Raw genomic sequence first — 24,673 nt, 5'->3', positions numbered from 1 at the left:
AAAATTGGTAAATTGGTTTTCGCGTTATTAATATAACCGTGTTCACAAAATTACCGGACGATATAAAACAAAATATTAAAATTATTTATGAAGCTAATGATATTTTAGATCTCGTTATAAAAAATTCCCGTTTTGGAGGAACAAATTGTAATAATGTAGCCAATTGCGTAAACTACCTATTAAGTGGTAATATAATTAAGTAAAATATATTTTGTTGATAAATAAAATTAATATGTCAATGTCTAAATTTATTAATAATCTGATGAACGTTCGAGCCTGGAACATAATGCATAGTGGCGAGCCAACGAATTTTGAAAATTAACTGTACATCGAAGGATTACCGCCGATGATGGCGGCATAAAAAGGGGTGGGGGGAAAGGGAGGGAAAAAATCTGCTTGCGAACAATACCGCTGCATTGTCCAAGACAGAGCGTGATCCGTGGGAAATTTCTAACATCTGAAAGCAATGTCGCGCTAAGTACTCCGCCATAAACCAAGGGCCGGGCGTTTATGGCAGAACAATGCAGCTAAATTCAACGAGTGCCGACCCCGTGCATCGGGACGGTCAGAAATACCGTTTTCCAAAGTGCAGTCGACAGGCCCATACCCGTAGCCATTCAAGACACAACGCGGTACCCCCCACCATAAACGACGGCTAGGTAATCCTCGACAACTGACGCGGACATTATTTATGACTCCAACGAGAAGACAAAGGAAGAAGTTCAATGGTAAAGAATAAGAAACTGCAGAAAATATTTAAAATAAAAAATGAATAAATATACTACTACATCCTTCATACACAAATACCTGACTCGAAATAAATAATTAATATTAAATACAATCATCGACATATTATCCAAGAAATGTATGACAAGTTGATTAAAAGTTACTCCATTTATTAAAATCCCAAACTCGATTAAAAATTCAGAACTAAAGTGAATCGTGATTATAACCTATATTTGAGTTGCAATAGATAATCGCGTCCTTCAATCATTACACTGCAGATCTTTATGCACATTTTAATTTCCGTGGACTTCCTCAAAAATTATTATAAGAAAAAATTACAATGTCAATTAAAAAATTTGATACGATAAAACAAAGATAGACATGTTCTTAAGAGTGTGTTGGTTAAAATATTCGCTGCCACTCTGAAACTATGCGAACGTTATAGGTAGACAAAGATCTGTAACCAAGCAATAGTAAAATCGTAAATTGCATTAATTATACATTACCTGACGTCTCCCACCATTCGTATTTCACGAGCCGTCCGAAGTCTAACCTTTGAAACATTCAAATGGCGGCCAGTTGACGCGGGACAAGCGCTCGTAACGCAGCTCCATCTGGGATCGTAGCTTCCGGTATCGAGCAGCAGTAGTATGGCAGTTGCGCGCAAAAGTCTGTTTATTTACGTGCTGTCGATGATTAATTGATCGGGGACCCGCGTTCACGAGCGATATCTGCTGAGCGACAATAGCAACAACGGGTTCGGTATGGTGCTCGCGTGACAGAGAGTCAAAAACACGGAAACAGAAAGCGCGGATATGTGGTGATCGTCGACGGACAATACGACTCTAGCTAGCTGTCGTCATTGTCGTTCTAACCTAATTTTCCTGCAACGTTCTACCATCGTTCTGGAATTTTCCGACGGACTGTCAACGTTTGTTTGCCAACAGTGATTCGGCACGATGCCATGTTCCCGCGAGTATTGAGCACAGAAACGTGTAAAACAGAGAGCATGGCTGACGAGGTGCTGCCGGCGAGTTTGGAGAAGCTCGAAATTGATCGACTCTCGACGAGCTGTCCCCAGTAAGTAATCCATTGCACAAACCATAACTCTCCGGCGTCACCTCTTCTCTCAGCGATCGTTCGAAGCGCTTGCTCTCTCGCAAAACGGTCTAGAAGCGCTCTATATATTTGATCGTAGCGGTTTTTGCGACTCAACCCCTTTTCGCGCGCGGTCAAGGTCTTCGATTAACGTTACCTCGTTTTGCTCAAATACGTGCCATCCGTCTTTTTCTCTCGCTCTCTCTCTTTCTTTCTCTCACTCTCTCACACTCTCGCTCGGTCTGTGTCTTTGTTTACATCGCGCGTGACTTCGATTTATCAGATGCTACAACCGTTTGCCAACGTGCATTTCAACGACGAACGTTCCATGGTGACGACGCTGCGAACCGACTACAGGGCTAACCGTGATCCGTAAGCGAATCGATATGTTTACATGCCAGCAGCGAGTTCGATAAAAACCGTTACGATACACCGTGAGTCGCGAGTCGTTCCTCTCGAATGATCGCGAGACCAGGGAAACGTCGAGATTTGCGATAGAAATCGTTCGATGTTCCGTGTGCACGGTGACGTGACAGTGTTATTTACTTTTCAACAGACGTTTAATCGATTAAACGTAGACCTGCACACCTACACGGGCATACATGCACACGGGCGCGTTCTAAACGCGAGTTTCCTTGGTTTCGCGTCATTGCATAAGCGACAAACTCGGCCGATATTTACCAATATTCGACCCAAGTCTGTGTGCTAGGAGTGATGAATCATCGTCGCATAATACCGAACGATTCTCTTACCACGATTCCGTTGACGCTGAATAAATATGTTTCCCGTTTAGTATTAGCCGTGATATCTGAACAGTGATATTACTTTTTGTTTATGTTTACCAAGACCGTTGTTCCGTAACGTGTGGCATTAATCATGTTTATTGTTCTCTGTTCTTACAGTATAACGACTGCTGACAAAACAAAATCACCGAACCCGTTTAGAAGTACAAAAAAAAGCATTGGATCTGATTGTAGTTACTTGTTTCAAAGGAGATCGATGCCCAGTAGGCCAAATTTAACCGAAGCCAGCCCTAGAGGCGTGAAAAGCACAACGAATTTCAAACCATCAAAGAATGAAAGAGTTCTCGATAAGAATAAGAATTCGATAATCAAAGACGCTGTATTAAAGTTAAACGATACTGGCACTACTTGTCTTAGTGATAGTCTAACGAGTGCGTTGTTTAAGAATATTTGTAAGTGTCGTGCCGCTTGGAAGAATAAGAGGGTCTTCGGCCAATGGTCTGTGGCGAGGGATTTTAAAACGCTGAACATCAGTCAGGAGAACAGGCAGGCTAAGGATGATACGAGTATCCAAGATAATTTCCAAGCGAGTAGTTTCGAACGGGCGCGTAGTAATACGATGCCCAGTTTGAAAAGTGAGCCTGGTCCTAGCAGAGCTAGTACTACCGCCCAGCCAGAGTCTACCAGCAGTACTACCGGACAACCTTCGAGTTCAAACACATGTTCTGTTCAAGCAAGAATGTCCCCACCTTCGTGTGATGTCACCATCGATGAACTTGCCAGTTACTTCGAAGAGTTTGTTCATATCCCAAAGAAAATGTCGCACATGGCAGAAATGATGTATATTTAATTGTAATGTACCGGATTTAACTGGCAGTTTTATTACACAGTTTTTCAAGGGACTAGCATTGCAGCAATCCTGCATGAGAAACGAGTCTAAATACTATATGTTTGCTACAAGAAAACCAATTCGATTTGGTACCTAAATTATACATAATACAAAAATCTCCAAAAAAAAACACACAACATAGGAACGACGAAAATGTGAGAAAAAGTGACTGCGTCCTTGTAGAAAGTATTAAAAAAAGAAACAAACGAACTTACTAAAATGATTCGATTTCGCAATCGTTTTAAAATGCGTGATAAAATAGAAAAAAGGCGCGAAGATAATAAAACAAAGTGTACCGATTTGTTTTCGTTTTCCAAAAAAAAAATCGTTTGTATTCGACTAATTACTCAGTTAATCTTTAACGAACAAAAAAGAAAAGTAAATTTAAATAATTTTTATTTACAAATTTTTGTATTACGAGAATGAGATATTGGTATTAGAATAAATTCCTTGAAATTAACTAGTTTTGTATCATTTAAGTTCTCCCAGTCTTCTGGCGCTGTTCCCGCGAAGGTCGTTTTGTCGAGGTCATCAACATCTTACACATTCGTATGATACATAATATATTTATCTGCATAGGCTTATGATACTTAATACAATGATACAAAGTAACCGTTTAAATTACTTAATGATAATAAGCTTTGGTACGTAAACAATGACGATATATTGATCCGTATTCTTCTTCTTTTTCTCATTTTTTGTTACTTTAGGTACGAGTGTGAACCATGTTGACGCGCTGTGTTACTGTGAGAAACCTTCGACGAAAGCCTAAAACTGCGTTAAAAAATATCCATCATCTATTTGGTGTGCGCATCACGTGACGACTGTTCGGTTTGTTCTTTCCTATCATCTCCAACGTCTGCATTTCCTTTTTTTTTCTTTCCACATTTTATTTTCAACATCTAATACGAACGGTATTTATTAGCAGTTTCTCCGGTACGACGAATTATTTCGTGGTAGCCCCGCGCAACACTCAAACTCTGTATCAAAACATGAGGTCTGTCGCTATATCACAGATTTAGTAAAATTTCATTTGAACGGAGCCACGACGAAACGAATTTCCAATTGGAAAAACAAGAAACGAGATTAGGTAAAGCACGAAATCGGACCGAAAAGGGTGAGAAACCGAATATACTTTGCCTCCGAGTCGAGAGACACAGTGTTTTTTTGGACAATAAAAAAGGATCGATCTCGCGATCTAGACGCTCAATTAAGTATGGATTGTTACTCGATGTACCTAACAATGGAAACGAAGCTGTGCCTAAATATACAAGTCACAATGCAATGATCGGTGTTGTTAATAATAAACCGTATAACGCATGCCAATAGAACCGAAAGTATCGTTCGCGAAACGCGCTACCATTTGGAAACGATACGGCTAATCGAACCAGTAAAAATAGTTACCCGATAATAGTACTAAAAATACAGTCGGAGTTATCGTAAAGCGCTACTTGGATCAATAATTGAGACGGTAAACATTTATAGACTACGAAACTTCCAGCCTGGGTTTTTATCATACTATAAACTTGGCATTGTAAGAGGTGTGCAAAGTATTGAACTCGTTCTCGCCATGTCGATAACTCTATTATCCTTTATTAATTCTCACGAACTGCGTCGAACAGTATCCAACGTCTTACGTAAAATTACGCTTAGTATCGGATAAATATCGCCACCTGCGAGTGCTGATTAGAAAAAAAGAACGGTTCTTGTAGTTCAAGATCAATAATTTGCATACCTTGGTGCATTAGGATGGTCGAACAGCATCGAAGAAAAAGTAATAGCGTTACATACTTGCGCAAACCAGCGTATTTAAATATACTTTGGACTACCGGACGCATTACGATGATACCATTAGCAACAGGTTCTTTCGTCATCGAAACATCTTCAGCATTCGAAACGCAGCGTCTCTCGACGAAGAATTCGATTTCGATTTTTGAAGAACACGCTGAGAGCCTAGAAATATTTTATTCCTCTCCCGCGAAATAAAAAACTGTTCTTGTTCGAATACGATAGAAATTGTGCCCGCCAAAGGTTTGTATTCAAATATCGACGAACAGACAATAATTCAACAGGCACGTGCAATGTAAAATTTACAACAGTTTTTTTTTTTTATCTTCTACTAACGCCGTACTCTCGGTGGAAGAGATACAATGCGGTCGTAAAATCGATCCGGTAACTACGGCTCTCATGTTTCAGCGGTTTGTACGAGGAAATGAACGGCTGAATAACACGTAGTCGAAACATTTCATTTTCTTGAGGATTATCATCGTCAGTACTAGTGAAAGAACGAATTTTACGACCGCGCGGTATCGTTTCCAGCGATCGCAGTAAAATCAGCGGATTCGAAAACATTGTGGAAAATTTGTGTCAGGTATAGTCGTCGAATACATTCGAATACAGCTGTTTTTTTTTTCTGTCTCTTCTAAACGATATCAGTCTCTAGGTCCAGTGGAAAAGGCCACATGATGCCCTAACCAGTTATAATATTTAAATATACCACTCTCTTACGTTTTGCTCGGGTGAAATGATCTATGGGGACAGTGACACTCGATACAGAGAAACGAAATGAAACGATACTTTCCGGCCACCCGGATGGGTGGACAACACCTGGTCAAGTCGAACGGGGGAGCGACTTCGACGTTCGGTCTACCGAACCTATAGCGACAACATGATCAGTTTAGCGAGAAACTTCGAAGAGTGACCGTTCTCCGTGCGAGAAACACAACAACATTTTGATCGGTATAAAACGCTCATTAGAAAAAGTTTCTTCTTTTTTTTTTACTGGACGTAATACAGCTACTCTCTAAACACTACGTAAACATGAGCTTTTCCACGTGCACTCACCGCGTCGTACTATATAGAATAAATTAGTCAACTCACACAACGAAGGTATGGCGTTCGCCCTGCTAATCAAAGTAGAAAACATTATATTATATATTTATATATATGTATGTCGGTATACTATATATAATATATTTATATTTATATATGTATAAAGGTTGCAATATAATGTCGTGTTCGCGACGAGTCCCGGTGAACGTAAGCCGTTTAAATGTATCAACACTGACATCGATGTACCTTGGGACGTTTCGATCGGAACTACGCGGTAGGACACGAAGAGGTTGCTCGCGGTGTTTTCTTATCAAGAGATAATATATATCCGGCCACAGAAAACGTTTCCATCGATCATAAAATGCAATGTTCGAACAATTTTATCCTACCATCTAATAACCAGTTTTTATCGAACATTGGTTCTATTTTATATTCCATCTTTTTTTTAACACGAATATTTTTTATTGCTTAACGTTAAAAGATAGTTCAAAGAATCTTGACCTCGAGCAACCACCTCCCATCTCTGTTCACAGGACATTCACACTAGTCAGGCTTGCCAGGTGCGCACTGCTTGATAAACGCGATCAGGTGAGAACGATGGATCCTTCTATTGAGCAATGTTTTACGGGTCGTTCGAGGAGCGCGACATTTTATTGCTGATCTCTTACTGTCACGGCAAGATGCGCGTGAAAAAATGAAAATAATACCGCACAGACACTGTTAACAATTCAATACACACGCGTAATCTCTCTCATTTTACACGCGCGTACACTCATACTCACGTACATGCACACACACTCTAATCCCTATCGCGCCGCCATTCTTCCAGTCACTCGCGCTTAATCAATTGTTTTTTCTTTTCTTATTCGTTTAAACGTTAATATCTAAAGTGTCATAATGGCTCATCGTGTAATTTATTTTCTTCATCTCGTGACAATATTTCAATATTACGCCTAGGGACTTTACGTCTAACGATACGTTCCGCGGATGGGGCGACCATGACGACAACAATGTTTATCCTCGGAATCGAAACTGGGATCGAGATCGACGATAGAAAAAGAAAGATTCGCACGATTGCGCGTTTCACACTCCGAGGAGACCTTATTTCTCTTTTTTTTTCTTTTCTTTTCACGTTTTCTCTCGTCTCCCTGCTCGTTTTACATTTACTTCGCGGCCTACCGCCTAGACACTACCCTAATTACCTGTCGTTTTCCTTGCGTGTTCAGTAGAAAAATTTACATTTTCCCCAAACACTTTGTACGAGCAACGTCGATGACTGAAACCGTTCTTTATCTTTTCTCGAGAACTTCACCTTCGAAACACAGACGAGAAACGACAGCTTCGACTTGTATGCGTTCTTTTGCAGGCTTCGATCACAGTATAAAATAATAATACGTATATTACAGAAACGTATCGTCGTGGCGGTGCTCTCGAATCGTGCGTTTCCGATACACCGTTCACAGAACAAAAGTACACCGAATAGAACAGCTTTGCTTTACTGTTTTCTTTTTTTATTTTTTTTGCCATCTTTTCCGGTTCTTCTTTTTCATTTTCGTTTGCTTGTTCATCATCTACGTAGAAAACGTATCAATCTTTCGTATAAAATATTGTTCTACGCGACGGCGCGTCGTTCGAAAAACTAAACGATAAGGTCGCTGCTACTTTCTACATTATTACCGTAGAACGTGATTGTGTTCTATCGCCCATTTGTGCGTCCGATGGGACCGTTCGCAATTGGGACCTTCGAGTACCCTCGAGGATCGTGTTACGATTGAAAGAGGAACGGAAACACGGTGCGATTTTTCTTGTTTTTTTTTTTAGTTTGGGGAGAGGGGGTGGGGGAATCGTAGGAAAGGTCGATATTCACGACCGATACGAGATCAACGAGAACGCTCCACCTTTTTGCGCTGCGATCGTACATCGACGGACTAATTATTACATCGGTTACATCTTTCTACCATTTAAAGACTCTACCCTCTAGAAACACGCTTCTCTCTCTCGCCTCGTACGATTATCGGTACCATGCCGCCGACTATACTTTCTCGGCCCCTCGAAAAATTGTGAAAATGCTTATTTAAGTATCTCGAACGACGAACGATTTTCGTTTAAACCTTACATAGATACTGGATACAGGTAGCGATTCTATTAATCTTATTATCAGTCGTCTGACTCTGGTACATCAGTCGGCAGTTATTTACGATTGGTCGCACAGTTTTCGGGAGCCTTCGATTGCGAAAGGCATTGGATCATTTCATTCCCACGTTCTGTTAGTTTCCTCCTTTATTTTATTTTTATTTTTACTTGTTTTTTGGTTCGATTATAACGTTAGTTCCATGGCACACCACGATCTCAACGCCGTTTAGAGATGCTCGCGCGCGACGTTCAATTTGAAATACAAGTCCCCGAAATCGAAAGAAAAGAACGGTCCGAAGAACACTTGGTACATATTATACTCGGGAACACCATGGAGAGATAGTTTGGCAGCGCTTGTCGCAACGATTGCTTCGAGAAAAATCTGGTAACGTTTAGAAAAATTCCTTCTGCCGCCAATTTGTCGTATTTCTCATTTGGACAGTGTTCTTTCTCGTTTCAGCACGATTGTACGCACTCTGTCATTTCTGTTCGTTTTTTGTTTCTGTTTCTTCTTTTTCTGTTTTTTTTCTCTTTTTTGGAACACGGAGAGCGTTTCTCCTCGGTGAGGCTGTGTTTAGCAGTAAATACCATAAAACTCCATGGCACAGTTAATGTGCGCTGGGTGGAAATGACCGTGCGGCATCAGGTGACTCGGCATGTGAGCTGTGTATCAGTCCATTGGCGGCTCGAGATACGGTATTTCGCTAGTGACGTTAAATGACTCGAAATAGTGATTCAGGAACTCGAACGTGGGCCGCTTCTCGGGGCTGGCGTCCCAGCATTGCAACATCAATCGATAAATGCTGTCCGGCAGCGGGTGATTCAATGGTTTCGGCATTCGGTAGCCCTTGTTTATCTGCTCTATTACCTCGCGACCTTGCATACCTGGAAAGCAAACCCAAAACGGTCGTTAGTTCACAACTTAATGGTATAATGGATGGCTTATGGCGGAGGACTTCCTAATCCTCCATTTGCTTTGCATTAGTCTCCAAGAGGGCAATAACTTTTCCGGACTAACATTAGAAATAACTGTAAACTTTTTTTAGACACCGTACAGTCATCAATTTATCATGCAGACCTATAGTAAATTTGCTAGGCATATTCATCTTGTGGCATAGAATCTTTCTATATTATAAATAATTTATCTTATTAATATCAATTTTACGAGTAAACTAAGTTCTATATTAATATTTTAAAAACTGTGAAGAAATATGTTCTACATAAATCATTTACTAACTGAAGAAGTTAAGTTGCTCTGCAAGTATTACGAAGTTGTTTTATAAAAATAACAAGAATTTATTTTCGTCATATTTTTGATAGTATAGGCTTGTACAATGAAATTCCACAAAGATTCCGAACGATGCTTACCAGGATAAGGAACTTGGCCATAAGTGAACAGCTCCATCAGAAGTATGCCGTAAGACCAGACGTCGCTCTTGATGCTGAATCTGCCGTAGACGATTGCCTCCGGAGCTGTCCACCTGACAGGGAATCTGCTACCTTGCTTTGGACAGTACTCGTCGTCCTCGATCGCCCTGGCTAGACCAAAGTCGCAGATCTTAGCCTTGTTTTTCTCCCCTATCAGCACGTTCCTCGCTGCCAGGTCTCTGTGTATCAACTGCTTGCTCTCCAGATGCTCCATGCCGGAAGCCACCTGCGCCGCTATGTAGATCAGGTCCTCGAATTGCATGTACTTGCCGTCGCCCGTCCTCAGGAAGTCGAGCAGGCTGCCGTTGCACATGTACTCCTGCACGATGTAGATCGGTTCTTCCTTCGAGCAGATTGCGTACAAAGCCACTAGGTGTCTATGCCGGAATTGCTTCATGATCGCCGCCTCCTGGAGGAATGCTTCCGTAGACATGGTCCCGGGTCGCAACGTTTTCACAGCTACTTCGATCTTGTTCCTCCACTTGCCGTAGTAGACCTCGCCGAAGTTGCCGTGGCCCAGTTTGCGGATCAGCTGGATCTCGTTCCTGTTGATCTCCCACTTGTCGCGCAGCTCCGGGCCGAGATCCCACATGTCCGGTTGCGGCTTCGGACACGGCTTCGAGAGCACATGGCAAAGACCCAACGCGTTTTCTGGAAGATCATTGAAATTAGGACAACGTCACGGCTGATCCTTTTAACGAGATTTGCTCCTTTGTAGTAACGAAGTACCAAGAGTCTTAAACTTAACGATGCAAGAGCTGCTAGAACGAAGTAGAGGGATGAAAAATTTAATTATACCGAATGGGGCTAGAGGTGACGATTACTTGTATCAGATCTGAATAGCAATTGCTGTGTCCATGATTTAACGTCTGAATGGACCACCGCCGTCTCTGGAGATTAATAGGGCGACAGAAACGGGCTCGGTGTTAGGATCGATGCCAGTGGTAGCTAAGACTCGTGATAAATATTATTGGGCTCCGAATAGAATGCTCCTGAGGGATACAATAGGGCGACGGAAACGGTTTATTGATTCGCAGCTCTGCCGCCGTGCAAACATATGTCAAGCCAGTAAATTGCCTCCGGGATGAAAGAGACAGCGATGTTTTGCACCTTTTTAGATTCAATTTTACTGGATAATATTATCCTAAGGTATAAACGAGCTGCGATTATAATAGGTGAAAAGAAGAATATCCGCGACGTTGTTGGCGAAGTTAATCGATTATGGATTGCAATTAGGTCAATTGGCTAGTCTCCTATCTTCGTTACTACAATGGAGGAAATGTCATCAGGTGGACGACTTACTGCTGTACGCCATAACGAGGGCCGGCAACGTGGGGAATGTCTGGTTGGTGGCGATAAAGAAGCCTCCATTGTCCAGGGGTTTAATTTTATAGTGTTTCACGTGATGGCCCCTTCCCTCCTCCCAGTCCTTCACGGAGAGACTGTAGCCTCTGGGATTGTGCTCGCTGGGTCTGACCAGGAAGGTTCCCCGCGGATTTTCGTCGACCAGCAGCAGCTTGCCAGCTTCCTTCCGCGAGACATTCTCGAAGAACCAGCTGCGAACAAAGTTTTTTTCGTTTACCGATCTGCGACAACGAACTGGACAGAACCGTGCGTAATCGTTGCAAAACTGAGTGGGGTGCTCACTCTTCGCTCTCCACCGAACGCTCGACGGCGACGAAGTTCCACGGAATCAGGCCCTCTTGTAAAGTTGTCAAGTGCAAAACTTTCCACCAGTCGGGCTCCGAGTCGTCCAACACTTCCATACGGTCGCCCTTCACGAAGCTGACGTCGGTGCTCTCGCGCGCGGTGTAATTGTACAGAGCCACCACGATCTTGTTTGCCCTCTGCGAATGCGCTGTTTCAAGAAACGAACCAATTTACACCCGTGGGTCCGGCACCGAGGGCCGGCCGCCGGTCTTAGGCGACCGACCGAATCCTAATTTCGCTGCGTTGCTACTGGTTACTATCGCGCTCGTTCCGCGGCCGCTGAATCCGACCCTTTGCAAATCCCTCGCGCGGCCGCGAAACTCGCCGAGCCGACGATCTAAGCCTTTAGCTTATGCGGGGACCAACTCATGGCGACGAGACGATCTTTCGGAACACTGTTTCGGAAGGCTTCAAAGTATAGTTCAAGCCATTTGTTGCTGTACGTCTTTGAAGGATGGGAAAATTATTTTAAGAGGCGTTATTATTGAGGGGGTGACCAATTGCTGTGTCTTTGGTTCGATTTTAATCGACTATGTATTTATCGAGTAAGACGTATTGCATTCTTCTTTATTTTACTTTTCAATTAAACAATTTAGTACCTCTCATTCGATAAAGTTAATTATGCTCAAAATCGAACGCCATTACTCTAAAGGTCTGCAAATGGTACCTTGATTAATTGAACCAATCAGGAACCAACAAAAGCGATCATTATTGATTTGGTTAAAAGAAAATCGATCGTTTCAACTAACCGCATGAGTTGGCCCGCGCAAGTTCGTGAAACATAAAATCTCTCGTGAGCGACGATATCCGTCAAGCTTGTAAGGCGAATTATAATAAGTTGAACTGAATAATATAGTCTATGCTACGAAATAAAAGAAAATAACATAAAATACACACATGCAGGCATAACGACAGGCGAGCTTGTTTTACGGGGTTGATGCGGAATCTGTAGCTTACAAGGTGTCGGCCTCTGCCGGATGATATCCGCTCTCGCCTGTACACCCCTCTGATTAGGGTCGGCAGTGTACCGGTCCAAGGAGCCTCCATTGCTGTGTTTCGAGCTTATCCCCGTGTCCGCCTTCTTGTAACCTGAACGAATATAATCGAATCATTTCATTCGAAGAATCACAGGCAAGCGATTCTTCCACCCTTTATCATCACAAACTCGGACGAGCGGGCGAACCGAGCTTGTTACCCTAAATAAAATCATGCTTCTATGTCCGCGCAGGGTTCACAATAGCTACGCGAAAAACTCTCCCCCGAAGAGGAACCAAAGAAAGTTCCCGAAAAAAAGAGATCAAGGCAACCTCTGGCCTAGCCTTTGTACAAGAAATTAGGTCGACCCTGGCTTCCTGCGAAACAGGTCCATTCTTCAACCCTTTTCCGCTGCAGGTAAGTCCACAATAGCCACCCGGAACTTTCTCAAGAACATTCAAAGCGATACGAAGAAGTCCCAAAAAGAAATCAAGAGGCGCGGAAAGATTCGGGTCAACTTTGCTACCCGGCATAACACGGTCCTACTTCAGTGCTCTCTTCCCTGCTCGGTCTCCTCTTACACGTGACTACTGTACACCGTTACATTTCTTACAGTGAAACGTCATTTACCGATTTCAATTTCTAGAATTTATCGGCAGGCGATTTTTTATGCAAACGTTTCTAGGAATGACGCGATTAAATCTTATATGATATAAAGTAACTGTGTTTCTCAATTAGCAAAGGAAAAATGTTTTTACGGCGTGCTTTCTTCGTTTCTAAAATAAAATGATCGATGTGTCCTTTCTTTATACCGTTTTTAAGATATGAATAATAAATTTCTAGAAACGATCTATTGTTTTCTATCTTGTTTAACCCCTTGCACTATCGCTCCTTTTATGCTGTGACGATTAGCCCTTATTTGTACTTAATATTTTTAATAATAGGGCCAGACGATTTTTGTTTCCTGTATTGTCTTTATTTACCTTCGTTTCTATACTTTGACAACGGAAGAATTTATTTTTACTTCGATAGAAAAATAATTAATAGAAATTAATTAACGAGTCCGACTCGTTATTGTAGTGCAATGGGTTAAAGTAGAATGAGCGGCCAAAGGAAAATTTCGAAAAGTGGTCGAACGAAGATCGAGGTGCGGGGATACGAAAAAATGTGGGTTATCTCTTGCACGCCGAACAAAAACGTGCGCCGCCGATCCCCGGCCCCGTCTCGCTAGGAACCAGATCCTCGTCGGCCACTCGAAACTTTCCCAAAAGGATACTTAAAGCCCGAGCGTAAGTTGCAAAAGAAAACTTTATCGCTGGAACAGCGGCTAGATGGAAGTTCCGGGGGTGGGGAGGCTGCCGGAAGAAGTTTCGGGAGGGGAGGGTGTACTTACCGAGGGGCTGTGACTCTTGCCGCTTGCTGCAACACTTGCCCATCTTGGATGCGGTGGCACTGATGGTTCCCCTTGCGATCCTGATTCTACGCGGCTTCTATACTGGCGCGAGCACCGAGGGAAGTCTCCATGCTCGTGAACCCAAGGTCGAACGGCGGCGGAGGCTTCCGCTGCAATTTTTCGGATCACTTTCTTCTCTCCATCGCGTGTTTATTGATTCGCGCGCGCACCTGCAAGGTGAACCAGAAGCGTCAGACAGCGGCCGGCTACCACCGGGCGAACGGCCTTATCCAGGCCGGTCGCAGGATGCGTAGTCGTAATTCACGGTTGCGGATAGACGATCGTTCAGCCGTGGAAAATAACCCGGCTCGATAACGTTTCCGACCGTGACGCCATCGTTATTACGATCCGCGGTGTCCTTTTTTCTTTTTTTTCTCGCGATAATTGCCCGTTGCGCGCGACTTGCCGCGAACTGAAATTCTCTGTCGTCGCCCGTTTCTGGAGGTGTACCAGTGATCGAATGGAGGTCAAATTACGGGGGTCTGGATCATCGGCGAAACGAGAATGTACTTCATAAATACGTGTCTAATTAATTATTTTGTGCTACTTGAGTTCCTTGGTTGCCGAATCTATTGTATGTAGATACGTTCGAAGATGGCGAATGAATTTTGCTATATTATTTGCGACTTGCTAAAATCACCAATTAAATTTATTTTCATTTAATTTCCATTCGCATTTATGTTCTTTACATAAATATCAGACATATTAAACATTGTTTATCTAAATTATATTAAAGTAAAGTAAACTAATAGCTGATTTTCTATCTTAGTTTCTCTAATATGTTGTAAGCGATGCAAAAGCGTTCTTAATGTCTTACAATCGTTCCGCTGTTTCGTACTCCGCCTACATATTTCTCTCACAAAAATCCGCAGTCTGATAACAATGGTCACAGTGCTTTCAATTCGACGGCAGAGTTTCCTAAAATGTCCGGGGAAAGGAATTGCCTGTTGAGTCACCGCGGTTGGTTAAAAATCGTAACGCATTTCGGTCCCGTCGCTTTCAGCCCCGACGAAATAAAAAGGGGATTGGTATACGGCCACGGAGGTCGCGCAAAGCCTCATAATTATGCGCGATGTAATGGTGTGTCATAGACGACAGGAAGCGTCGCCGCGCGCGCGCGCGCTACCAAATGAACCCTCCTCGAGGCACTAGACGCGCGCGTTCTAAGTTTATTTATTCTGGCTGCTCCGCGGTTCCGTGCGCGCCACCGGGACGATTGCATCTGTCGAAGAACGAATAGTTTCCCTCCGGTTAGGGGAACAACGTCTCTCCGCGTTTCTTGTGTTTGGATAGGCCAAACAGGAGGGGGGATGGGGGATCGAGAGCAACGCGGAAAATCGTGGCTGCCCCCGGGCCTCGCATTGTCGCACGCGATCTATCCGCACGCGATCCATTTGCATTTTCATAAAATCGTGTGTGCCCGTTTATCTCGGCCGGGTTACACTTTTTATTAATTGTCCAATTTCTGGCGCGCTCGTCGACGGATCTCTCCATCGTCTGCGTCGTTCCACGTGCTTTTTTTTGTAGTCGTTTCTAACCGCGGACGAGATTAAAAAGTTTTATTGCACGAGAATAATGCGATCTTACGTTAAACTAACGAATAATGTAATTGTTTGCAACGTTATATAATTTTATCGAAAATTGTTACTCGGTATTAGCCATCACAATTAATTAAACGATCCATCGAGTGCTTTTATTCGTTCGATTTCATCCGTGTGCTATTTTTATATTTGTACGTTCATCCCTCATAAGGCTACCTCTTGAACTTCGAATAATATTCGCACGAACTCGAAAAGCCCTTCCATCTTCTCGAAGATGGAAATGCGCTCGACTTTTATTTTTTCCTTAAACTGCGAAGCGTTCGATTTCCTTCGGTTCGCGTCGTCGCGCGCCGTATTTCTTTAGAATCTCAAATAAAAATAAGTGGATGGGACTGCAACCCTTTCCGACGTATAATTTATTTATAGAACAAAAAGTAGTGAAACGCGATGCGGCTCATGAATTGCAAAGTGGATAGAATTTTAAAGATCGGGAGGATTAAATACTTGTCCATTCGAGAAGAGTGAACCGCTTTCGAAGCCGGGAAGAGCGAACGAGATAGAGAGACAGAGAGAGAAAGAGAGAGAAAGAGAGAGAGAAGCAGCGATAGATACAGACTGAGAGAGAGAGAGAGAGAGAGAGAGAGAGAGAGAGAGGGGGGTCAAGAGTACGGCACGGAATAAATTAGCCCGGACAAAGCCAGAAAAATGTCTGAATGAAAGTGTTCTAAGAATCGGCGTCGTTAGTCGTCGGGACGTTCACTCTAATTTAGCATGTTACTCGGAAACACCGGCCACATGCCTGATTTGTCTCGCGCCGAAACGGGACGCGCGCGACCCCCGGCAAAGAAGACGCACGCGGCAGAGAGAAAAAAAGAGGAGCGTCGCGAGGGACGTTCCGACGCGGACGTCGCCTTAAGTCTTCTTTAAATACAGCGTGATCGATGATCCTGCGGGGGCGGCTCGTAGTCTCATGAAATTGTTCGGGATATTAGCTTCGGCTGCGAAAGTTCGGTCGTTTTTCGTCCCGCGAAAGCGTTCAGCTTAATCTTAGTCAGTGACAACATCCGTTATCCTCCCTGATTGCGCTCCTCGGATTGTTCTTGCACGATTCCCTTTATTTCGCCAATTCGAAACTTGGAACATTTGCAGGAACCTGTTCAACACTTTTAGCGTGTAAAAAAATTGACGAATCGTTTATCGACTTGGGAGTGACGTATTTAAGTATTTGTGTCGACTGTGGGAGGTTTAAATGAATTTCAAAATCATCAATGTATTATCTTGAATTTATTGAGATCGATAATTAAATTTCTTTCTCGCTATTTTTTCTTAAAATTGATGTGGACTATTTTTATTTTTAATCTGGTTAGGTCTGTACCGTGGACCATTATGGATAATGTAAAATGTTTGCATCGATTGTATAAGGCAGGTATTTAATATAAATGCTTTCTTGGATAGTCTTAATAATTTGGAAATAATGTAACAATATTTCTAAATTCTTCTCATATCTCTACTGTTTTATATTTCTTTTAATTAATATAGTAATACAGCAGCGACGATTAAACTACAGAAAATTCTGCTAAGATGGTAAGGGACGTTCCATTAAGGATAATGGGTAGTCTATGGATTTTCATGACTAATAAAAATTATCTGTGGTAATTCAGGAACATAGGAAATAAAAATAGTTTCTTACAATCCTTAACAATGCCGCAGAGTATAATACAACAGTGATTTTTAATTTTCCGACTTTCATTACGTTTTCTAACAATCCTCCTCGAATGCTTCCACGATCTCTAATGTTTTCTTGTCAGAAATGCATAATATTTGCAGTTTCGCGATAAGAAGTCTATGTTCAATAATAAATATTCCCAGACGACCCAGTTTCAGCGACGGAAACAACGTAGATAGTAACGCAAGAAAATGCGCGGGGCCGAAGCGGCGCGCTGCTGTAATAGGGAAACTATGTAAATGGAAGTTGATAAAAGCTCGTCAGGTAATTCCCGGGGAAAAGGATCGATCGTGGAATGGTCCCGGGCAGCCATTCCGATCACCAGGGAACTTTCGCAATTACAGAAAGACACGAGAGCGCAGAGCGGGGACGACGTCCGCCGATAACAGCGTCAACTTTCGAAAAACAGTGTGCCGGCTCGGATCCAATTCGTCGCCGGTTCTAAATATTTACGAGGTCGTCGGACGGTTCCGCGAGGAGTTCTGCGACACGGCTGAGCGATGTTTCTGAGACTGGTCGGGGCCCGTGTGTGTTTAATATCCCCCCCCCCCCCTCCCCCTCCCTCCGGCCTCTGTGAAGTTAGCGCGTCTCCGGGTGCCGCGATTTTCGTGGCGCGCGCGTGACGACGGCCTTTCGTGGCGGTGAAACGCGGACCGGGGGGAGGGGGGCCCCCGATGGCTGGTAAACAAATTACGGACAACTCGGGAAAACCCGGTTGTCGCCTGAATGGAATATCGGGGAACAATGAGGCGGCATTTCAATTTTCACGGTGAAACGGAATTAACCACGGTCGAGGGAAGGGTCTCTCGGTCCCGTGTCATAAATTCAACCTCTCCCGTGCCTCGGTGAAATTATTTCACCGAGTTGACTCCGTTTAGTTCCAAAGAATCGCGCGCAGTTTCTTATACCAATCGGAGAAATTTAAGGGCCGTTCGCGGCGAGATACGAATTAATTAAGATCCAACGCGGATAATTTTATTTCACGGTTTCTCCGGCGGTCGCGGAGATATTGGATGGGTTTGGTCGTGGCCTTCGTACGCCCATTGTTCCCGCAAATGGAGTTCGAAAACCGCGTCGATGAATTTCAAATGAAGTATTCGCGAACAGGGACACTTAATATCGGCCCGGTGCTTAATCTTCCCGCACGCTCGACCGCGCAATTTCTCGCGCTGTAATTCAGGATGTGGTTCTCGCCGATATTTCCCGTTAATAAGGGAAGACCGTCGCAATTGCTTCCCGCCGCGAAAGTCACGTTTCCGCTTGTGCGTATCGAACACGCGTTTTTCGCGGCGTCGCGCTGTCCGCAATCAAATCGTCGCCGGAAATTGCGTCCTTTTTTATGTCGCTGCATAGGCGAGACTTCTGTCCTAACCTCTCCCATGCTCTATTTTCTGTTTTTGCTTAGGCCAAATGGCTCGTACCTGCACCGTCGCGCTTTAATGGTACGTATTTCTTTCATACGATGGATTACGCATAAAAATAGGTCGAATTCATTGGTTTAATTGCCTTCATTATTGGTCTTGCAGTAGAAATAAGTAAAAGTGTAGATAGTAAAATGTAGATTGTTGAGATTAAATCTACGCTACCGGTCAAAATAGTTGAAAAGTTTCTAATATTGTACAGGCTCTTTCATAAGGAACTGTCGAATGAAATTCTTAATTCAAGCTAACAATATAATAAAAATGACGAAAAATTATTTAACATTGTCACGAAGCAACAGGTGCTAGTAATAACAAGAATATGTGCTGTTAATACAATAACAATAAAAATAAAATAATTTGAAGCAATTATAAGTAATAGAAGCTGTGAAAGATATATTTCTCACGCAGAAAGTTTTAGTAGTCTAAAAATAAAATAATAAAAGTCCCAGATTTTTCTGTGCTGTCTAATTTATCCAATATTAATTTTGATCATAAAAATATAAAATTCATAGTCTGCTTATAATTTTGCCTGTAACTCAGAGCCAAAACGAGCGATATGCCCATCTGCCCATGAAAATAAGACATTATGGACGACGAGGCATCCCCAACAACATTCAGCGCAAGAGTCGCCTAAATTGCTCCCCCCCTAAACAAGAATCACTGTCAAACAGCGTGCCAGCGCATTCAAGTACCCTTATATAAGTAACATAAATCCCACGAAGCTCGTTCAAACCTATCAAACATCTCCATTCCCATCGAAATTTCCAGCGACCCTCCGGTACAGCAGTCGCCCACATGATGCTAGCCCCTCGTCACCGGACATTCTCGTCGGACAATGGAGAGGGGTAGCCATAAAAGGGTGTCCCATCCCCGAAACGTTCGGTAAAACTCGTAGAAAGAGGACGTTTCCCTAAATCAGAAGACGCCAGCATCCCGCATCCGCGACGCGGGATGGAAAAGTTTTTAATTAAACAGCCCGCGGGCTTGTCTCGAATATTCGAACGGTATATAACAACGTCGACGGAGCGAGAGACGGTGGTCGATTTGGATGTGGCCCCGGCCCGGCCAGCCACGGACGGCCAACCCCATGGAATCCTCTAGCGATGGCAGTGAAAGGTCGGGTCCGTTTTATGGCTTCAGTTCCGCGTTTCCAACTATTGCCCTGCGGACTTTCGTGCGACCGCAAGTTTCGCAGCGGTGGATAGAAGTGTATTTCTAGTCAAGAGTACTAACAGATTATGTAATTTCTTAAGCGTCTTTATTACTTTATAATTTTTTTCAATTACGAGATTTGTGTACTTTTCGTTTTATATGTATATTTTAATTTTTAACTGTTCTTATTTTGTCGTTTCTGAGGTACTTATTTTTGTGTGTTTTAAAATCTGTAATTGTCTTGTGCATTGTACTTTAAATAGTCTTCAAAACGGATTTGCTATATTTTCTGTTACACGATTATTTTAAATGTCTTTATTGCCTTGTATTTATTTTACTCATGTCGATCAAGAGTGTGTATTATCCACGGTACTCGTACATAATAATTAATACATTCTACTAGCGTCATATTGTTTAGATTAAGAAATTAGAAAATCTATAACACTCCCTATTCTATCTCATAAGTGCTACTTAAAAAAGAATCCTGTAGAGTTCATCGAACAAGGAATAAACTCTGTACATTAGCAATTAACAGTTTGCGGAAATTATTAATTAGATTGTTAAATAAATTGCCCAACCATATTGTCTCTTTAAAAGAGAACGCGTGGGACGGAAAGTGCCGTAAAAGTCGGTGGATAATGAGGGTAAAGCGGTGATTGCGACCAGCTCCCATCGCTAGTATTCGCCCAGGACGAACCGTCGCCATCAGGATGATACCTTCCCGCGTCTCTGTGTCGGCGGGGGAGCCGGGTCGGCGGTGTCGGCACACGCACGAAAATCACACGCACAGCCGCCGCGAGCGGAGACGGTCGATATCCCACGGTGGTCCGTATATACTCCGCTATCTGATGGTGCTTTTATGCGACGAACAATGGCGAAGGTTTCGTGGCACGGTGGACAAAGACGAATTAAAATTTTCGTCCCGACGCACTTTCCCGCCACTTTAGAAGGAGCCGCGCGCGCGCGTCCGTCGCCCGCGTCCCACAATGCGGCCAGGATTAACACGGGGGCGAGGACCCGACGGTGGGACGACCGCGGATAGGCTTCTTCGCTGCGTGATCTCCCGGCCTCGGGGAAAGGAGCGTTTAACGGGACCCGTCGAGGAGTTTTTCCCGGTGAAAAAAAAAGCCGCCGAACAATGCCCGCATTAAACGGCCCTGCTTATCGGTTCGCCGATTGAAACCTTTTGCCCCCGTCGATCCTTGGCCGTCTGGGCTAGGTTATGGTGTCACCGGTAGCGATCCTCGCCCGTGATGTTAATGCGACTGCTTTTTGTGAACGGATGAGTTATGGGAAACCGGGCGGGTTTCCTCGGGGACCGCCTCCGGGGATACATATTTTCCGTCGATATCGCGATTCAGGGGAAGACGGGTCTAAGCGTATTGTTAGACGCCGAGCGTTGCTCATTCGATAGTATTAAATATTTATTTTACTATTTTCTTCACTGTTCATTGAAACCTCTTCGTCATCGGTAATTTCACGAGACAGAAATATTTGCCGAATTTTATGTGTACTATTCTAGTAGATGATTCGGTGTAGTGAATTGGAAAACACAGGGAGAAAACGTATACTTCAACTCCGATTCTTGTAAGAATTATCTAAGAAGATATTTGAATAATAGAATAGTTATATAGTTAAATTTTTAAATTAAATCATTGTTGTTTTATACGATAAATAATATTGTCTGCTGGTCATCGTGGGTCGATTTTTATGCATGTACGACGTGCATAGATAATAAAGAATTCAGGTATCATAGGCTGAGTTAATTGAGATTCAACTGTACGATATCCACATCCCTTGAGAATATTAAAAAACGAAATAGCATTGAAGAAGAAACTTTCAAGTTGACAGAGTCCAAAACCCCAAAAGCAAGGAAAAGTTCTAAAACTGAACCTGAAAAACTGCTTCAGAAAAAAATCCTTCAGACTCGGGTTTCGAATTTTATGCATTTACGAGAAAACTAACAAACCGAATATCCGACATTAGAAACCCACGTGCGTTCAGTATAACGAAAGATCCTTCTTACAACGAACATCGATCGATCGTGCGCTAATGTCTCTGAACTCGCCGCGGAGGACAGGTATCTTTCCCTTCGCCTCGAGTCGCGCACGAGAAAGGCGATACATTATGCAACAATTAATTATCGTTCAGCTCCTGCCGTGTCGCTCGTGATTCATCGCGAACAATGACAGAATGGGGACTTTCAGAGCTGATAGAGCGCATTAATCAATACAGCAATAAAAGAGCGGAGAGGGCTTAGCACGCGAGCGCGCCGCGCCGCGTGTGTGCCTGCCTGGCCGGGCGCGCGTGCAGCCCGACGAAACAAAGGGAAAGTCGAATCCGGCCAACGGCGGAAAGCGCTCCTACGGCAGTAAGGACGACGTAATATTTTCCTACGAATTTCAGCCGGTACCGGATTTACAAGTTCCACGGTTGAAAACCGAGAGCCGTACGGGGGGGCCCATCGCTCCGGCTATTTTTATTTGTCACACACTTGCCGGACCGTAACTGGGTTTCCGTTAGCGACCGACATTCTAATGGACACGCGACTACATTATTTGCCCGGGCACGATTCATCATCGTGTAATCGTGTTTCGTGCGCGGCACCGAGCACCGCCGATTCGTTTGTGTACCGTATCGGTGCCGAGGGGAAATTCACGGTGCACACACACGGATATATATGTGCGCATAGGTACAATATACACGCATACATATACGCACGCATACGTAGGAGACGTATGCAGGAGGCAGGCTGCGTACGGCCCTGCGACGCAATAATGTCCGATCGACTCCCCTCGCGCCCCTTCGAGAGCACTGTGAAGCACCGCTGCTGTAGAGAGCAAGAGTGCAAGAGGGTGGCGCGGGCGTAGACCCGAAATCACGGGGCTCGCTATACCCATATCCGGCAAAGACGATGGCCGAGGGCTGGAATAAGCCCTACAAATCTGCGGGGTTGCCTGGTCGAGCGAGAGCGAGCCGAGCCAGCGCGTCGCGATAAAACCGCCTGGATTATTCCCAGATATTTTGTCCTCCGTTCGGGAAACCGGTGATAAACGATCGGACGCTTAACTATCGGGAGCTAGGATTCTCCACTGTTTCATTGTTTGGGAGCGCCCGCCCTCGCAAGAACAAGCCGTTATTATTTTGGTTAGTCGTTGAATCTGCGACGTGATTTGTGTGTCGGACGGCCGGTTTCGTTCGGCTCGCGTTCTCTTTGCTTGAGTATTCAATGGTTACGCGGAATTAAGGACAGTATGGAAATGGTTCCGTAACGGGTAGACCGCGGATTTTTATGCGGCGAAAAAACTATCTGTGTTAACTGCGCAGCGGCTACGTACGAATTCATTTTTCTCGTTAAGAAGTTTAACGAGTCGATGGGAATGCAATGGTGTTCGTGGGCTCTTTAAATGTCCTTTACTGTTTCGCGTTTAAGCTATTTATTTTTCTCACGAATGCATCGAATCTGCAGTCTAGCAATGAGATTGTAGAAATTAATTTGTTTGTATGTAAGAATATATAATACTAATATCGTTAACATTAAATCTGCAATACCAGTTAAAATGAATGTGTTAACAACTTTTGTTTTAGAATCGGTAAAATTACGAAAACTACTTCATGGGAATGACTGAATAAATTAATGCAAGCGCAGATAAAAGTGGCGAAATTTATCATTAAATTTCATATTGTCATTTTTATTATAACATGTTAATTTAGCGTTAATTATTTTTTAAAGCACTGTTCATACGAAATAAGATATTGTAAAATATTAATGACAGGAATGATGCAAAAATGTGAACACATCGACGTGATTTCTTGTATGAATGTAAAATGAAAATTCTATTGAAAAGTACATTGTTATTAAACTGTTCAACGCTTTTTCGCAGTGGAAATTTGGTAAATATAAAAGAGCACATTTTGTTAGCAAGAGGGCTTTCCTACCGATGAAGTGTATTAATCGAATTCAATAAATCGCGATTTAATAAAACCATGGACACTTCTTGCGCACTAATCTAATTCAAACAAATGCTGATATTATGATTGCTGATAAGATAAGTGGAATTTCCAATTCGCGATAAAGGCTACTATGTAGGTGTCAGGGATTGACCGGCCGCATTTCATACTGGTACCCGGATCTTTCCTTTTCAATCGTATCTCGCTTCGAACTTGTAATATTGTAATTAATTATGATAATTCGTGTTTACAGTCATCATCTTTTAAAATTTATTTTCTTTACTTGAAGATTTCTTCAGGTCGCAACGAGGTAAATAGGCTATTATAAGGCGCTAAATTAAAGCGCCTTTAATGAAATGTCCTTAAGACATTCGCGACCGCTGACGCGAATACATTTTAAATTCTATTCCTGGTTGCCGCTGACGCGAATTCACGTCATTTGGAATTCTATTAAAGTAAGTGTGGCAAATATACCAATAAAAAAATTTTTTCATTTTAATAAATAAATAATTGTGACATTGATATTTCAAAACATATTTTATTATTTTTATCATTGCTTTAAGGGTACAAGTTTGCAGCTACCAGCTTTAAAATTTAATTATTTTCGCCACTACTCATTATTAAAAAAGATTTGCCGGCCGCAAATTTATTAATTGCAATCGATACAGGCGTTCTCCTGGACTTTAATAGACAAAGATCAGCGAATCTTTACGATAAAGTAATCCACGTTACCTCGAGAATAGAACACGAGGCACAATTACAATTGCTCAATATCGTTATCGCCGACAGAAATTGTTCACTCGCATGGAAAACCATGAATCAAATATTTCTTGCCGATATTGCGAGGGAGAATTCGATGGAGACCATCGCTTCATCGTCTCCTAAAAAGCTGGGG

The 24,673-nt window shown here is 43.1% G+C and overlaps 2 protein-coding genes across 5 annotated transcripts in view; one reads left to right on the top strand and one right to left on the bottom strand.

The window, feature by feature from the left end:
• The first annotated feature begins 1,323 nt into the window (after window positions 1–1,323).
• LOC144471767 (uncharacterized) lies at window positions 1,324–3,572 on the top strand. Of its 3 annotated transcripts, XM_078184156.1 has the most exons (3): window positions 1,324–1,806; window positions 2,108–2,196; window positions 2,727–3,572. In XM_078184156.1, the coding sequence occupies exons 2-3, from the start codon at window positions 2,108–2,110 to the stop codon at window positions 3,415–3,417; spliced, it is 780 nt and encodes a 259-aa protein (XP_078040282.1). In that variant the 5' UTR covers window positions 1,324–1,806; the 3' UTR covers window positions 3,418–3,572. The 3 variants fall into 3 exon arrangements, with proteins under 3 accessions (XP_078040282.1, XP_078040279.1, XP_078040281.1); XM_078184153.1 differs by lacking the exon at window positions 2,108–2,196 and having other exon boundaries at window positions 1,326–1,806; XM_078184155.1 differs by lacking the exons at window positions 1,324–1,806; window positions 2,108–2,196 and adding an exon at window positions 2,249–2,639.
• Window positions 3,573–4,006: 434 nt separating this feature from the next.
• Src64b (Tyrosine-protein kinase Src64B) overlaps window positions 4,007–24,673 on the bottom strand; it is a 75,579-nt gene continuing 54,912 nt past the window's right edge. The window contains exons 2-7 of one of the 2 annotated variants that reach the window (XM_078184150.1): window positions 13,928–14,157; window positions 12,457–12,648; window positions 11,497–11,707; window positions 11,152–11,405; window positions 9,790–10,500; window positions 4,007–9,306 (exon numbers count right to left, since the gene is read on the bottom strand). In XM_078184150.1, coding sequence (XP_078040276.1) covers window positions 9,092–9,306; window positions 9,790–10,500; window positions 11,152–11,405; window positions 11,497–11,707; window positions 12,457–12,648; window positions 13,928–13,970 — 1,626 coding nt within the window. In that variant the 5' untranslated portion in view covers window positions 13,971–14,157 and the 3' untranslated portion in view covers window positions 4,007–9,091. The remainder of the gene's footprint in view (window positions 9,307–9,789; window positions 10,501–11,151; window positions 11,406–11,496; window positions 11,708–12,456; window positions 12,649–13,927; window positions 14,158–24,673) is intronic. The other variant, XM_078184151.1, reaches the window with a different exon arrangement.

The sequence above is a fragment of the Augochlora pura genome, chromosome 6 (assembly GCF_028453695.1).
Source record: "Augochlora pura isolate Apur16 chromosome 6, APUR_v2.2.1, whole genome shotgun sequence".
Classification (NCBI taxonomy): domain Eukaryota; kingdom Metazoa; phylum Arthropoda; class Insecta; order Hymenoptera; family Halictidae; genus Augochlora; species Augochlora pura.
Note: the sequence above shows the minus strand (reverse complement) of the source record. Positions and strands in the feature narration are given on the sequence as shown.

What these genes read in the sequence shown, in the direction of transcription:
- LOC144471767 (XM_078184153.1), top strand. Translation starts at nt 1,691, where the DNA reads ATGTTCCCGCGAGTATTGAGCACAGAAACGTGTAAAACAGAGAGCATG. An exon ending in CTCTCGACGAGCTGTCCCCA is followed by an intron (nt 1,807 to 2,726) that starts GTAAGTAATCCA and finishes CTGTTCTTACAG; the next exon opens with TATAACGACTGCTGACAAAA.